The following is a 14,697-nucleotide window of genomic DNA, read 5'->3' as shown; positions in this document are numbered from 1 at the left end:
TCTTTGTAGCCCTTCGCTGGACTTGCTCCAGTAGTGCCACATCCCTCTTGTACTGGGGAGCCCAGAACTGGACGCAGTACTCCAGATGTGGCCTCACCAGGGCTGAGGAGAGGGGGAGGATCAACTCCCTCCACCTGCTGGCAACACTTCCTGACGCACCCCAGGATACCATTGACCACCTTGGCCACAAGGGCACATTACTGCCTCATGGTCAACTTGTTGTCCACCAGCACGCCCAGGGACTTCTCTGCAGAGCTGCTTTCCAGCAGGTCAACCCCCAACCTGTACTGGTGACTGGCGTTATTCCTCCCCAGGTGCAGCACCCTGCACTTCCCTTTGTTGAACTTCATGAGGTTCCTCTCCGCCCACCTCTCCAGCCTGTCCAGGTCTCTCTGAATGGCAGCACAGCCCTCTGGTGTATCCGCCACTCCTCCCAGTTTGGTATCGTCAGCAAACTTGCTGAGGGTGCACTCTGTCCCTTCATCCAGGTCATTGATGAAGAAGTTGAACAAGACTGGACCCAGTACTGACCCCTGGGGGACACCGCTAGCTACAGGCCTCCAACTAGACTCTGTGCCACTGATCACAACTCTCTGAGCTCTGCCATTCAGCCAGTTCTCAATCCACCTCACTGTCCACTCATCTAGCCCACACTTCCTGAGCTTGTCTATGAGGATGTTATGGGAGACAGTGTCAAAAGCCTTGCTGAAGTCAAGGGAGACAACATCCACTGCTCTGCCTTCATCTACCCAGCCAGTCATTCCATCAGAGAAGGCTATCAGATTGGTTAAGCATGATTTCCCCTTGGTGAAGCCATGCTGACTACTCCCGATCACCTTTTTGTCCTCCACATGCTTGGAGATAGCCTCTAGGATGAGCTGCTCCATCACCTTTCCAGGGATGCAGGTGAGGCTGACTGGCCTGCAGCTCCCTGGGTCCTCCTTCTTGCCCTTTTTGAAGACTGGGGTGACATTGGCTTTCTTCCAGTCCTCGGGCACCTCTCCTGTTCTCCATGACCTTTCAAAGATGATGGAGAGTGGCTTAGCAATAATGTCCACCAGCTCCCTCAGCATTCGTGGGTGCATCCCATCAGGGCCCATGGATTTGTGGGTGTCAAGTTTGCTTAAATGATCTCTAACCCAGTCCTCCTCCACCAAGGGAAAGTCTTCCTTTCTCCAGACTTTCTCTCTTGTCTCCAGGGTCTGGGATTCCTAGGGGCTCGCCTGACAGTAAAGACTGAAGCAAAGGCGGCATTCAGTAACTCGGCCTTCTCTGTATCATTCGTCACCAGGGCACACCCCCCCCCCCATTCAGCAAAGGGCCCACATTTTCCCTAGTCTTCCTCTTGCTACTGATGGATTTGAAGAAGCCCTTCTTGCTGTCCTTGATATCTCTAGCCCGATTTAATTCCAAATGGGCCTTAGCCTTCCTCGTCGCATCCCTGCATCCTCTGACAACGTTCCTCTATTCCTCCCAAGTGGCCTGTCCCCCTTTCCACATCCTGTAGACTTCCTTCTCCTGCTTGAGTTTTGCCAGGAGCTCCTTGCTTGTGCATGCAGGTCTCCTGCCCGCTTTGCTTGACTTCCTACTCATAGGGATGCACCGCTCTTGAGCCTGGAGGAGGTGATGTTTGAATATTAACCAGCTCTCTTGAACACCCCTTCCTTCTAGGGCCCTAAGCCATGGGATTCCTCCAAGTAGGTCCCTGAAGAGGCCAAAGTTTGCTCTCCTAAATACCCTTTACCCAATATACATATAAGAGAATATGCTAGATGAAGACTAAAGTATTTTTAGCTTCTCAGTTATATGATCAGAGGCTTAATACAGTGTTTGGTTTTAAAGGTTTTCCTGAATACATGGAAATCTTAATATGACCATTGGAGGGCAGCAACGTCAAAGTGAATCATACCCCTAGAATACTTACAGGAACTGTGCTGTGAACACCCAGACCTGAGGAGGAGACTATTATTTCTGCTTCCCCAATGGGAATATCCAAAACAGTGCAATTCTTCCTCAGCAAAAGACAGTACCTTACTTTCCTGCATCTAAAAAATGCTACGTGAAGCCTACATGGCTTTCCCTCTCTCCAGAAAATCCTAAAAACATCCAAAAATGTTTGCAGACTTGAGCATTCTAAACCCTATGGTTTGGGGTTTTTTTAAATCAACATATAACCCAGGGCATTTTATATAAATAAATAAATAAACACACATATATATATATACACACACACACACACACACACACACATACACACACACACATACATACATTTGGATTATATTTATATTTGGGAGATAAAGATAGATCAATTCCAAATGAATCCATAGTGTTGCACTAACGTAGTGGGGATAGCACTTTTAGCAGAATTTTTAACTTTGGTTTTTATTTTTAACAGAGTCCTAAGTTTTGTAATTTCAAAGAAACCTTTCAAATAGCATGTGAGCGTCACCACTTTAGTGAGTCCTCCCTCTGTAAGGAAGTCCACTGATATTAGTAGAGGTTTTGGGATTGCTATGAAGATAAATGTATGAACTTTTCTGTAAGCTGTTTTATTCAGTGAAAGGACACTATAATTAGTCCATTATTATTTATGCATTTAATGAATACCTGTTGACAGTAATTTAGGATTCTAATTAGTCAAACACAGTTGTCCTTTGCTTTAAAAATGTTTAAAGAAATATACTGGCTGACTTACGAGCTTGGGTCATAACATCCACCTATACTTGCAATAAAAAATGAGCAAGATAAATAAAACTAATTTAAAATCTGGATTTTTGTACAACAGTGTAAGATGTAGTTCTACTTTGCAATATGGCTTTGTACACATCACCTCTTACACAGTTCTTTAGCTCCCTGATTGAATTTGAATCACATCTGGCCACTTTATAGATATATATTTTGCTGCTTATTACTACTGTCAGTTTTGCAAAGCTAACAAGCAGAAAGAACAAGCCAAGCTTGCCATATGCATAATGTCATTCGGTGCTTGGATGCCTGAACGATCCACCCACCATGAGTACAAGGTGATTTGGTTAGCTTACAATGGGAAGGACCTTTTAACAACACATTACTACGAGCAGAAAGCATGTTTTTTGTGTGACAGTTGATTTTTTCACAGTCCTGGTGGTACAACAAGGTATGCATGGGGACCACCTGAGGAGTTTGAACAAAATAAATATTGAAAAGCAATATGACCCTGGCACAGCACAGAAACACCTGTTAAGAGTGGAATAACCTGGACTGTAACAGAACAAACGATTCCTCTACAGAGAGGGAGCGACTGTGACTTCGGCTGTGTCTGCATTAGCAAGAAGCATAATGCAATAGGAGCAGATCCGCAGCGCAAAAAGTTGGTGCTGAGGAGACAATGTCCACGCTATATGCATTTTGGGATGTTTTACTTCAGATGACCTTTAGCCCGCTCCTGTAGATTGAATGTGCTTTAGCAGATGGAGCATGAAATCCTGGAGCTCTTTCAGGTTAGCTTTCTCCTAGAGAAATGCAGTTGTGCTCTAACACAACTCCACGCTGTGCACAAAAGCATGGGAAGCGGGGCCATCGGGAGAGTCACTTCAAATACACACTCCTGATCCGAATCAACACATCAGAGTAAGATGCAAACTTATGCACCACATAGAGGGGAAATACAAGGCAAAAATTTGTGGTAGATATCATACATGGCAGTTAGAGGAAGCGTCTACATTTGGACAAGCTATGCCTACAGCTGTAGGCTAAACCTTCTGTTTAGTGGCTTTTTTACCATTTCCTACGTGCATGATTCTCCATTCAGCCTTTGAAAGTTAAATATATTAGAATGGTGATGAAGAAGATGAGATATATGCAAATTGCTCTTAACTTTTATAGTGTTTATATGGAAATGTGAATATCTTAATTGCATTAAACAGCTGTATGATGGGAATAGTGGTATCTGTTTTTTAAGGTTAAGTGAGTTAATGATGACAGCATAAAAATGAAGATCTGATCAAAAATATATTAGTGTTGGATGGGAAACTGAACTGTGTACAGCTCTGGCTCAGCCTTTAAACCCTCCCTTCCAATTTTGGGTTTGACCATGGGGTAGGTAGAGCTCACCCTCATTTTCTGATTTCATGGTACGTTTGCTGGACTGCAGATGGAAAAAAAGCATCCACCTTCTAAATTGAGATGATTTGCCTGGCAAGTCATTGAAAAACAGTAAAGATGAAAGAACAGAAAGCTTTTTCCACAGTCAGTTTTCATATGCATCTATATACTACTTTAAACAGAAACATCTGCTTTACTGCCACTACTCTAAGGCTTTGTTAAATGCTGGGAAAGAATTCCTTAAAAATGTTGGGTTTTATTAGCATTCCAGTCAGTAAGTAGACGTTATAACCAATTGCAATAGCACGTGACCAGAAAACTTGGAATTCTAATATGGAAACAGGTCAAAATGTGGGATACTCCAAACTACTAGAGGCAAGGACGCATGTATGTTCCTGCAGAGCCACCAGGAACAAGGCTGTGACCCTTTCCCATGAGAAAACACGTGTGCCTGGTCTAGTTCTTGTCGGATGACAGCAATTCCTCCGATTTACCTTAGGCTCGTGAATGGGATGTTATGGACATGCTGGGGATTTCCCTTGGGGAAGTTTTCCTCCTTGCAGGGAAACAAAAATAGAGCATTGCTAGGGGCCTAATTTGGCATCGTGTTGGGTAAAAGAAAATGCAGATTTTGGTATACTGCCGCCCGAACGCGTGCCACGCTTGCCATGCAGCAGCAAACCCGCTGCCGCAGGCCCGGGGACGCCGCTTCTCGCCCGCATGCTCGGGGGAAGGACGCGCTGGCCCGTGGTAGCGTTCGCCAGCGTTGTTTTCCGGAAAACCCCGTCAGAGGGCAGACCCGCACTATGAGGAGGGGGACGGTCGCGGAGCGCAGCCAGGGAGGCCTCGCCGCCGCGGCCTGGCTCCTGCAGGCCGAGCAAGACACGGGGCGGGGTGGAAAAAAATAAATAAAATAGATAAAAGTGGCTGGAGAAATGAAAAAAAAAAACCCACTATGCTGGGAATGCGGCGAAGGCGAGCGCCGTTCCTCAGGGAAACATCACCCTCCTCGGCCAAGGGAAGGCGGCTGTTGCTAGCAACCAGCGTACGCAGAGGCCGCGGCGCGGGGCGAGCGGGAAGAGGCAGCGCGGCGCGTCCCGCCGCCCGCCTTTGCCCCCCGGGAGGAGCGCGAGGATTCGCCTCGTGCCCTCCGCGGCGGAGCGGCCAGCCGCACGGGAAAGGTGCCGCGGAGCCCACCGCAGCTCGCCCGCGGCTTCCAAAGGGGGGTTATTATTTCCTTCGTTGCCGGCTCGCGCGGCCAGGCCGCCCTGGGCGAGCGCTTCGGGCGCCCGCAGGAGACGCGGCCCCCGGCCCCGCAGCAGCCCCCGCGCTTCCTGCCTGCCAGTCCGCCTGCCCGCGTCGTCGCTCGGCAACAGCGGCGCAGCAGGGCCGGCGCAGGCCCGAGGCGGCGGCGGCGGCGGGAGGCCCGAGGCGGCGGGGAGAGGCGGCGGGGCCCGGCCGGCCGCGGCAACCCCAGCGCCAGGCTCGCCATGGCTCAGCGCGGCCTGCGCCCCGGGACGCAGGTAACGCGCCGCGGCTGGGCCCCGCGGGCGGGCACACGCACACACCTGCACGCGCGCACACACACACACACACACTCATGCACACACACACACACACACCCCTGCCCACAGCCTGGCACATACACACACACACACACGCACACACACACCCCTGCCCACAGCCTGGCACATACACACACACACACACGCACACACACACCCCTGTGCACAGCCTGGCGTGCGCGCACACACACACACACACACACCTGCACACACACCCCTGCCCACAGCCTGGCACAGACACACACATGCACACACACACACACACACACACACTCATGCACACACACACACACACACCCCTGCCCACAGCCTGGCACATACACACACACACGCACACACACACCCCTGTGCACAGCCTGGCGCGCACACACACACACACACACACACACCTGCACACACACCCCTGCCCACAGCCTGGCACAGACACACACATGCACGCACACACACACACACACACTCATGCACACACACACACCCCTGCCCACAGCCTGGCATGCACACACACACTCCCTGCACATCCCTACACACACACACACACAAATAGCCCAGTGTACCCCCCCCCACCCCTTCCCACAGCCCGTCACACGCACACACACACACACGCACTCCCTGCACATCCCTACACCCCCGGTCCGCGGCACACGCGCACCCTCTGTGCGCACAGAAAGCCGTGTGTGCAGCCCATCGCACACGCACACCCATCACCTGGCACGCACACGCGCGTGCACACACACACACACACACACACACTCCCTGCGCATCCCTGCACCCCTGGTCCACGGCACACGCGCACCCTCCGCATGCACAGAAAGCCGTGCATGCAGCCCATCGCACACCCATCACCTGGTGCGCACACACACACACACTCCCTGTGCATCCCTGCACCCCTGGTCCACGGCACATGCACACCCTCCACGTGCGCAGAAAGCCGTGCGTGCAGCCCATCGCACACCCATCACCTGGCGCGCACACACACACACACACACACACACACACTCCCTGCGCATCCCTGCACCCCTGGTCCACAGCACACGCACACCCTCCACATGCGCAGAAAGCCGTGCGTGCAGCCCATCGCCCGCGCGGCCGGCTGGCCCCGACGCGCCGCCCTGCCTGTGTGCCCACATGCACAACCTTGTGTGCACACGCTTCCTCACGTGCGTGCAGCCTCACCTCTCTGCTCACGCCCGCAGCGTGTGTCATTTACATGAGCTATCTGACCTGCTTCAAGCACTTTCCTTGAGCTGGGAGAAATCCCGTTCTAGCTCTTCCAACAGCAAGAGACGACGCAGATGATTAAGCATGTTTAAGCAGTAATAGCCCCGTTTTCTTCCCTCAGGACATTTCTCATTTGTTGATTAGCACCTTTAAGGATCTGTATACTGGAGATGTTATTGGGGTGGACATGGAGACAAATTTGATCAAGTCCCGCGGAGGAGATGACGTCTATCATGAGACTTTTACGGAGGAGCTACAGAAGGTACAAGTCAAAGCTGAGTCAGAGTTCAGAGCTCTGTTCACATTTACTACACATACATGTTCATTGCAAATTTACAATTTCTAGGTCTTTGGGGGGAAGTAAGTGTGTTTTGTTTTTTTTTTCCCCCTAGAATTGACATTTTAATGGACAGTCTTTTAGGTACAAAAACTTACTTGAATGCGTTTTCCCACAGGATCTTTCCTATAAATTGGTATTCATCACATGATCCTTCTAACTACACATACTATTCTCTGTCCTGGAAGCTTTCTCAGGCACAAAGTAAAACCAATCACCCTTTAAAAGCCTATTCTGCTACCTGCTGGCAACTTAACTCCTCCATATAATTGAAAATCTGTGTACTAGACTTCCTATCTTGCAATAACATTCTCATTTGTTGCATTTTGAAAACAGATGCTGCAAAGATACTTAAATATCATTTTCCTGCCTTAGTGGTGCACTACGATACATAATTCATTAGTGTTTTTAAAGCTCTCTGGAAATCTTGGATGAAAACAACAGTAGAAATGCAAAATACTTGTATTAATCATACTCTGGTAGCTGTTGTCAGTGTGTGAGTGGAGGCTATATCGTTAGGATGATTTGAACAACATCTGTTTTGTTTTGTTTTCCCTTTTGCGTCATGCTTTCTCAAAGGTTATCATACCTGAAAAACCTGAAATTTTATATTTCTTTTGAGTCATTTATCGATATATCAGTGGACACAGGATGTTCTGAGTAATGAAATGTGAATACTATCTCCTGAAATTGATTGCTTGGATAAGATTCATCTCAGCTGACAGTACATGTCTGTAATGTGTATGTTACAGCTGAACTAGCCACCCAAAGCTCTCTGTATCATCACAGAAGAAAAACAGGCCCTTTTTAGGGCATGATTCATCTGATCCATTTTAGTTATCTACTTTGTCATGGGATGGAGTCATGTCCTAGATTCTGTTGACAGTGGAGAGATCCCAGAACGAGCAGGACAGGAGGAAGCATCTGATTTTAGCTGAGATGCATCTTGCCCTTTCTATTTAAATGTTTTTCAGCCATAAGATTAAACCATGCTACATAAAAAGTTCTGCAAAAAGCTCAATGATAGGCTACAGATGTTCTGAGACCAATGCCTGTAATTTTCGCTTGGCATTGCTCCTGTCTATCTCTGTGCCTCTGCTAAATTCTTTCTTTAACTTTGATTGATACCTCTTTGAGGCAGGATCTTCTTTTGGAGTTGTGCTTGTGAATCACCAAGCACGCTGGGCAGAACAATCTGGAATATATAAGGAGAAGTAAAGTACCACTACTGGGATATTTTGGAGTTTTAGAACCCATCCTAAACATCCTAATGTTTACATGTAATCCTACACTTCCAGGCAAAATACAGTGCATTAGCCATTGTCCCACAGAAGGTAAAAGACAGACCTTCCTCTTGTTCTGAGAAGCTCGTCTCATCTTTCACACATTCTTCCTGTTGACATATGAAAGTTGGATAGTGCTTCTTACCCAGCACAAGTTAAATGATAGAAAAGAAGGTATTTTAGCATGCCATTTTGTTCTTGTAAACTAATGATGTTTTACCAGGCACTCTCTATTTGCTTCTCAAAGGCAAATAGAAAACATTTATCTATAAGGAGATCTTTAATAATTTGTGACAGCTCAAACTGCAGTTATTTCTCTACACTCACCGTGTCCATGACAGCTTCTTGCTGAGTATAACTGCCGACTGACAGAAGCTGACATAGTAGAAGAGAACATCATACATGCACAGGAGCGAGCAATAGCTGAAGAAGAAAGGGCCCTAAATGTGCTGAAGGCAGATGCTGGGAAAGATTTCCACAAAATAGGATTGCCACCAGGTAAGGACTCTGGAAATATTACCTCCTCCCAGTACATGCTAATGGTACCTGGAGGCCAAGCCAGCGTTCATCTAACTCGATGGTAGGACTGACACTGACCTCACTGAGCTTTTAGTTTGCCCTTACAGCAATAGAGCAACTTTGAGGGATCTTGTGCAGAGAATCAAAAAGACTGACATCTGCTTAACATGGTAAGCAACTAATTGGCCTGGTCACTCTCAAGGTATTAAACTTGCTATTAATGCAAGTTTGCTTAACTTGCTTAACTTTATCACAAGCATACATACATTGCTATATAGCAGTGACTAACAAAGATTAAGTGTTTCTCCAGTGGCTGCAGAGAGTAGGAAATGGTTTAAAAAAAAAAAAAACACCAGAAAGTGGGTTGATGAAGACCACAGTATCTTAAGGATCTTTTTTTTTTCTTTTACTGCTGCAGTGGCATCCTCTTTCAGGTGGATTGTGGATAATGAACTTCTCAGAAAACATCATTTCACCTGCCCTGAAGATTATATCACTGATAGATTGCCTGTTACTAGAGCACCAAAAGGTAACTTTTAAAGCAGAGAATAATTTAGAATTTTAACTCTCTAAGAACTGAAGCATTGGAGGAGGTAGGAGATTTGAGCGTACTTTTGTAGTTTTCTGCCGAAGAAGAACAAACTCTAGCATTATAAGCATAAAATCTCATTAAAGGGATATTGTCAAAATAAAACTGGAAAATTAAAAATTCTCCCCCTCTGGAATTAACAGATTGTTGGATTTAAATTTGTTTAAATATCAAATGTAATGGTGGTTGCACATATTTGTTTACACTTCATTCCTTTGGACTCAAAAACTGTATTGATTTGGACTGCGCTTCCTCTACTCAATTTCATTAGCACAATGCAGCAACTATATATTGCATACAGAACAGGGCAGTGGCTACATTAAAGTTAAAAACTATTTTCAAGGAAATAAAATTTTATTCTTTATTTGGGGTTTTAAATTTTTCAGTTGGATGTTCTAATTAGACAAAGTTGGCGTATTTTTGGAAATATATCAGTTTAATTTTCAAATGGAAATCAGTAAAAAACGTCTTTTAGGTGATATCAATGTTATTTCTTCTTTTATGGATATGTCAGCCAAGGTGAAAGGTTTCAGTATCATCAAAATGAAATTTTTCAGTCAAGTCAAAAAAAGCACTTCTGAGTAATTAAAAACAAAGCCAAAAATCTAACATGGCAGAGGATCTTTTAAGGTGGGAATTTCATTGTTCAACTATAGGAATGTGGAGCTAGATGGGACCTCCTATTTATGTCAATTTTCTGACATTTACAGATCCATCAGAACTTTTTGTAAACTGACGAGGACATTCTAAAGTCCTACTCGCTTAAAAGATTAATATAACTTTCTGAGATTAATATAACTTTCTGTGTATATAGCTTATTTAATTAGTATTTATAAAAGCTTTGTTATTAAAACACTTTGCATCATTTGTGCAAAATAAACTATAAATATCAATGAAGTTCTAGAGGATTTACAATGTGTTTTTTACCATCAAAAAGACTAAAATAAAGTCACATATCTGTGCTTAGAGTAAGTGTTTATAATTCTCTTATAGAATTATATTTTTCTTTGAACTACAGGAAAATCAGAACCTGGCTATGTCAAAGAGACATTTAGTTTTAAACAGCACATTTCTTCAAATTCAGAGGACCAGATGCCTACAGTGATTGCACACCTCCATAAAAAACCTGGTAGTCTGCCAGATGTATCTTTATCCACAATAACGCTGCCTTCGACTCCAGAGCCTGACTACCAGACTAAAAAGATAAGTAAGGTATATTTTACAGATTTACTGGGGTTAGTCTGTCAGAACTGTAAGACCTGTTGCTATTCCTATAACAGAGGGTGAGTCTCAGTGCATTTTCAGTTTGGATCCATTGTTTATTTTTCTTTTGATCTGATAAAAAAAGAGAAATATAGTATTTTTATATGAATTTTCAATGCTGTATAACTATTTAGTCATGTAGAGATACCTTCTTCATCATCCTCAAAGCTGCTGTGTTTAATTTTGCACCATGGTCTCTTTGTTTTTCAAAGAAATCTAGTGCTTCACAGAAGCTAGCCTGGAAAGACAGTAAGTGTGGAGCAGACAGAGAAAGTGAACGTGCTTACATTGCCAGACTTGAGGAGAGACAAAATTACCTGAAGAACCCCCGCTTTTTCCCACTAAATGCTCTTCATGGAGGCAAATCTCTTGTCATTTCTCAGGAAAAGGTGGACCAAATCATAGCCAGAAGAAAAGCAGAGGATAAGAAAGGGTATGCAATATATGTAGTTTCTTGATTCTGAGCTGGAGGCCACAAAGAGCTCCACTTTCGAATTGCTGTATACAGGTATTTTGAGCTATATGTCTGTAGACAGTTTCTCAGGAAACAAGATATGCCACTGACATTTTGTTTTTGCTAAAGGGTTCATTTTGCAGTTTCTTATTTTATCACTATTTAAAGAACTATGTAGTAAGTGGCAATAATATATCTTTTTTTTTTCTTTTAGTGATACCTCATTTGTTCCTGTGTTTCTTGCTAATCCACCTACTGTTTTGTTTTCTGATTATGAAGTTGGCCAGGTTTATGAGGTAAGAACTTACCTTTGTAGAGAGTTAATTCTGCCACTTGGAAGCATTATTTCTCACCATGATCTACATATTTCACCCAGTCTTTTCGCCTTCCATAGTTTAATAAAAGTCTGAGTTTCCTTTTCATATTGATGTAATGGCTCTTCAGCTTCCTTCAAGATACTCTTTCACACCTTCCACTGACAGTCTAAGCAGTGAAGACTAAAAAGGACCCTTTTCAACCTCTGCTTGATTTTGGTAGTATTTGTTTCACCCTTTATCAAATAAGCGGAGAGATATTATTATTTTCCCACTCCTGTGGTATTCCTGATTTTAAGGCCTGTTGTAATGATAAATTAGCTGCTACTGGCAGAGCCCTAGGGAATTGCAAACACTGTAATGAGTGATGATAAGTATGATGTGGTATTATATTTTCTTTTTAAATGAAGATGACAATAGAGCTACGGAACATCACTTCAACATGTCACCATCTAAGACTTATCCCTCCCTCTACTTCAGCATTTGCCATTGGGCCAGGTAAGGGTTTTTTACTACCTTTAAGATGTTAATACATAAGAAATCTTATTTATGTGCTTGAACATAGATTTTTTTTAGAGACTTTATGTTTGGTTCTGCTCTCTACGACTCTGTGGGTAGGACTGTAATGTCGCTCAGTTCTTTAGAAACTGAAGATTGTTGTGTCTCTAGGACCACTCACATGCAACTCATAGGCAGATTCAAGTGTTCTAATAAAGGATTCAAGAAGACTTACTAACATTAAAATATTTGAAGTCGGATTGAAATTCATCCATGGAATACCTAAACTGAGTCTTACACAAGATTCAGCTAGGAACAAACTTAGTGTGCGTTGAAATCAGGAGGGGCAAAGGGCAAGAAATAACACACTTAAATTGCATCAAGGAAGATGAGGTTAGATGGAAGGTAAGACACGTATCTTTCCTGCAGTAGGAGAGCCAGGCACTGGAATAGACAGCATAAGGAGATTGTGGAATCTCAGTCAAAATATTGGAGGAATTTTTAGAGCAAGTTATACATACACATGTAAACCTTGTTGTCCGTGGTAGAGGAAAACTACGTAACTTCTCCAGGTTTCTCCCCATTCTGTTTTCTGCAGTTATGAGAAAAACATGTTTCAGACAACAAGACCTTCTTTTGAGTTCAGTGGAAGGTGTGCAAATACACAGATTATACTGGCAGGCCCTTTAGGGTCATTTGTTTTTTTCAGCTTGACTTAGGCAATACATGTGGAGAGTTTATTACAGGTCCCTTTCCAGAGGGAGTTGTGATCATCAGTACATATACCAGCTCTGGAGGGTTTAATTTTGAATTTCCTTCTTTTTTTTTCCAAGGAAAATTTCCAGGAAAGGGAGGAATGATTGCTCCTGGGATGACATGCCAGTATACAATCCAATTTATTCCTGAATATCTAGCAGATTATGAAGATTGTATATCAGTGGAGACCCAAGCATCAGAACCTCTTCTAATACCAATTCAAGCTAAAAGACCACCTCCAGTGCTAACATGTCAGTAATGTCCAATTCTATATGTTTCTCTTAAGTTTAATGGATTTGATTTTTTAATTAGACTGTCTCCAGTTTTATGGTGCAAAACAAATGCAGAGAAACTTGGCAGTGCATTTGCTACATTTTGATATCTATCTCATTTTCATTCCTAATATATTAATTAGCTATTAAAATGTAATCCTGACAAATTTTTCTTCAATTATTTGTGCCTGCCACATTGTGTTCATTTTTTTCACTGCAAAGAGGAGTGATTAGGAGCCACTTTTTTAGGTTTATATTCTGTCAATTCCTAAACTACTAGCTGTAAATACTAATCCTAAATATTAAGTAATTAGTATTTAGTTATAAATATTTGATGCAATTGATTAATAATCATTGAATATTACATTCATTATATATCGTTATGACATATCTGCAAAGTTCGCCTCTCAGATATCTACAACAACCTCAACTGCAACAACCAGGACTATTTTGCATAAACTTGCTTTCATTTTTCATACTTCTCCTTTCCTGTAACGCTGAGCTTTTTTGCAAAATCATCTTTCTTACTGTCATCATTCAGTGGAGTCCTTAAGTGAGAAGCACCATTTAAATTTAGGATGAATGTAGCAAGATACAACTCATAATGTTTATCTTTCAAATGAAAAGAATTTGGGGCTCTTTAGAATTGTAGTACCTAGCTATATTTCTATGCAGCAATATCTGCCTTTAAAGAATTATAGAACTAACTGGCATTGCCAGCTGCTAGCCTTCACTGTCTCTGTAGTCTGATTTTCTGTGTTATTCATTTCAGTGCCTCACATTATAGACTGTGGTTCCTGCCTTGTTGGAGGAATAAAAGTAACACAGCTTTTGTGCAGAAATGAGGGACTGAGCACTGGCAGGTTCTGCATAATGCCAAAGAAAGCCTGGCCATCTCCTAATTTCAGGGTGAGTGATTAGAAAGGAATACTTGATGTGGTATAGGTGCCCTGACACATGAAGATCTTGTGAGCTAGTCATGTTACATTAGCACAGAAGTCATATGGGCTCTGCTGGGTACATCTGTGCTGTCACATTCCCTTGCGGATTCCCATTTATCCTCAAACCCAGTCTTCCTGGCCATCCATACTTCCTACTTGTGCTCTGGCTTGCCTCTGAAAGGAGCAGTGGCAAGGTAAACTCCAGCACAGTTTGGGGGAAGGAAGACAACTGGCTTGAATTTTAACCTTACCCATACAGGAAATAAAAATGCAATCAGTTCTTGCATTGCTTTAGCTATTTTCCTCCTTCTCCCCACCAAAGATTTCCCTTACTGGCTTTGCTGCACTTGCACACCCTTGCATCACACTCCAGTACTGCTCTGTCTTTAGCTTCCCATCACAAAACAGGGTCTATGTGATACAGACAAAGAAGATGAGATATGTCTGCTAGACTGGCCTTTATCCATTGGAGGAAAGGCTAATGGGATAGCTGATGTGCCAGGTTGTCCTTCCTGAAACGCTTTGCAAAGCCAACTCAAAGTGAGCCATAAGCACACAGAGACAGACACAGCTCCTGAACTTCTGCTCAGGCATGCTCGTTT

General features: G+C 43.8%; 1 protein-coding gene across 1 annotated transcript in view; it reads left to right on the top strand.

Moving 5' to 3' along the window:
• Positions 1–4,075: 4,075 nt before the first annotated feature.
• DLEC1 (DLEC1 cilia and flagella associated protein) overlaps positions 4,076–14,697 on the top strand; it is a 42,307-nt gene continuing 31,685 nt past the window's right edge. Inside the window, exons 1-10 of the mRNA XM_067292203.1 lie at positions 4,076–4,080; positions 6,966–7,131; positions 8,831–8,987; positions 9,427–9,537; positions 10,616–10,809; positions 11,073–11,293; positions 11,529–11,610; positions 12,039–12,126; positions 12,960–13,133; positions 13,927–14,063. Coding sequence (XP_067148304.1) covers positions 4,076–4,080; positions 6,966–7,131; positions 8,831–8,987; positions 9,427–9,537; positions 10,616–10,809; positions 11,073–11,293; positions 11,529–11,610; positions 12,039–12,126; positions 12,960–13,133; positions 13,927–14,063 — 1,335 coding nt within the window. The remainder of the gene's footprint in view (positions 4,081–6,965; positions 7,132–8,830; positions 8,988–9,426; positions 9,538–10,615; positions 10,810–11,072; positions 11,294–11,528; positions 11,611–12,038; positions 12,127–12,959; positions 13,134–13,926; positions 14,064–14,697) is intronic.

This window comes from Apteryx mantelli, chromosome 2 (genome assembly GCF_036417845.1).
Source record: "Apteryx mantelli isolate bAptMan1 chromosome 2, bAptMan1.hap1, whole genome shotgun sequence".
Classification (NCBI taxonomy): Eukaryota; Metazoa; Chordata; class Aves; order Apterygiformes; family Apterygidae; genus Apteryx; species Apteryx mantelli.
The sequence above is the reverse complement of the archived record's forward strand: the minus strand, read 5'-3'. Positions and strand labels throughout refer to the sequence as shown.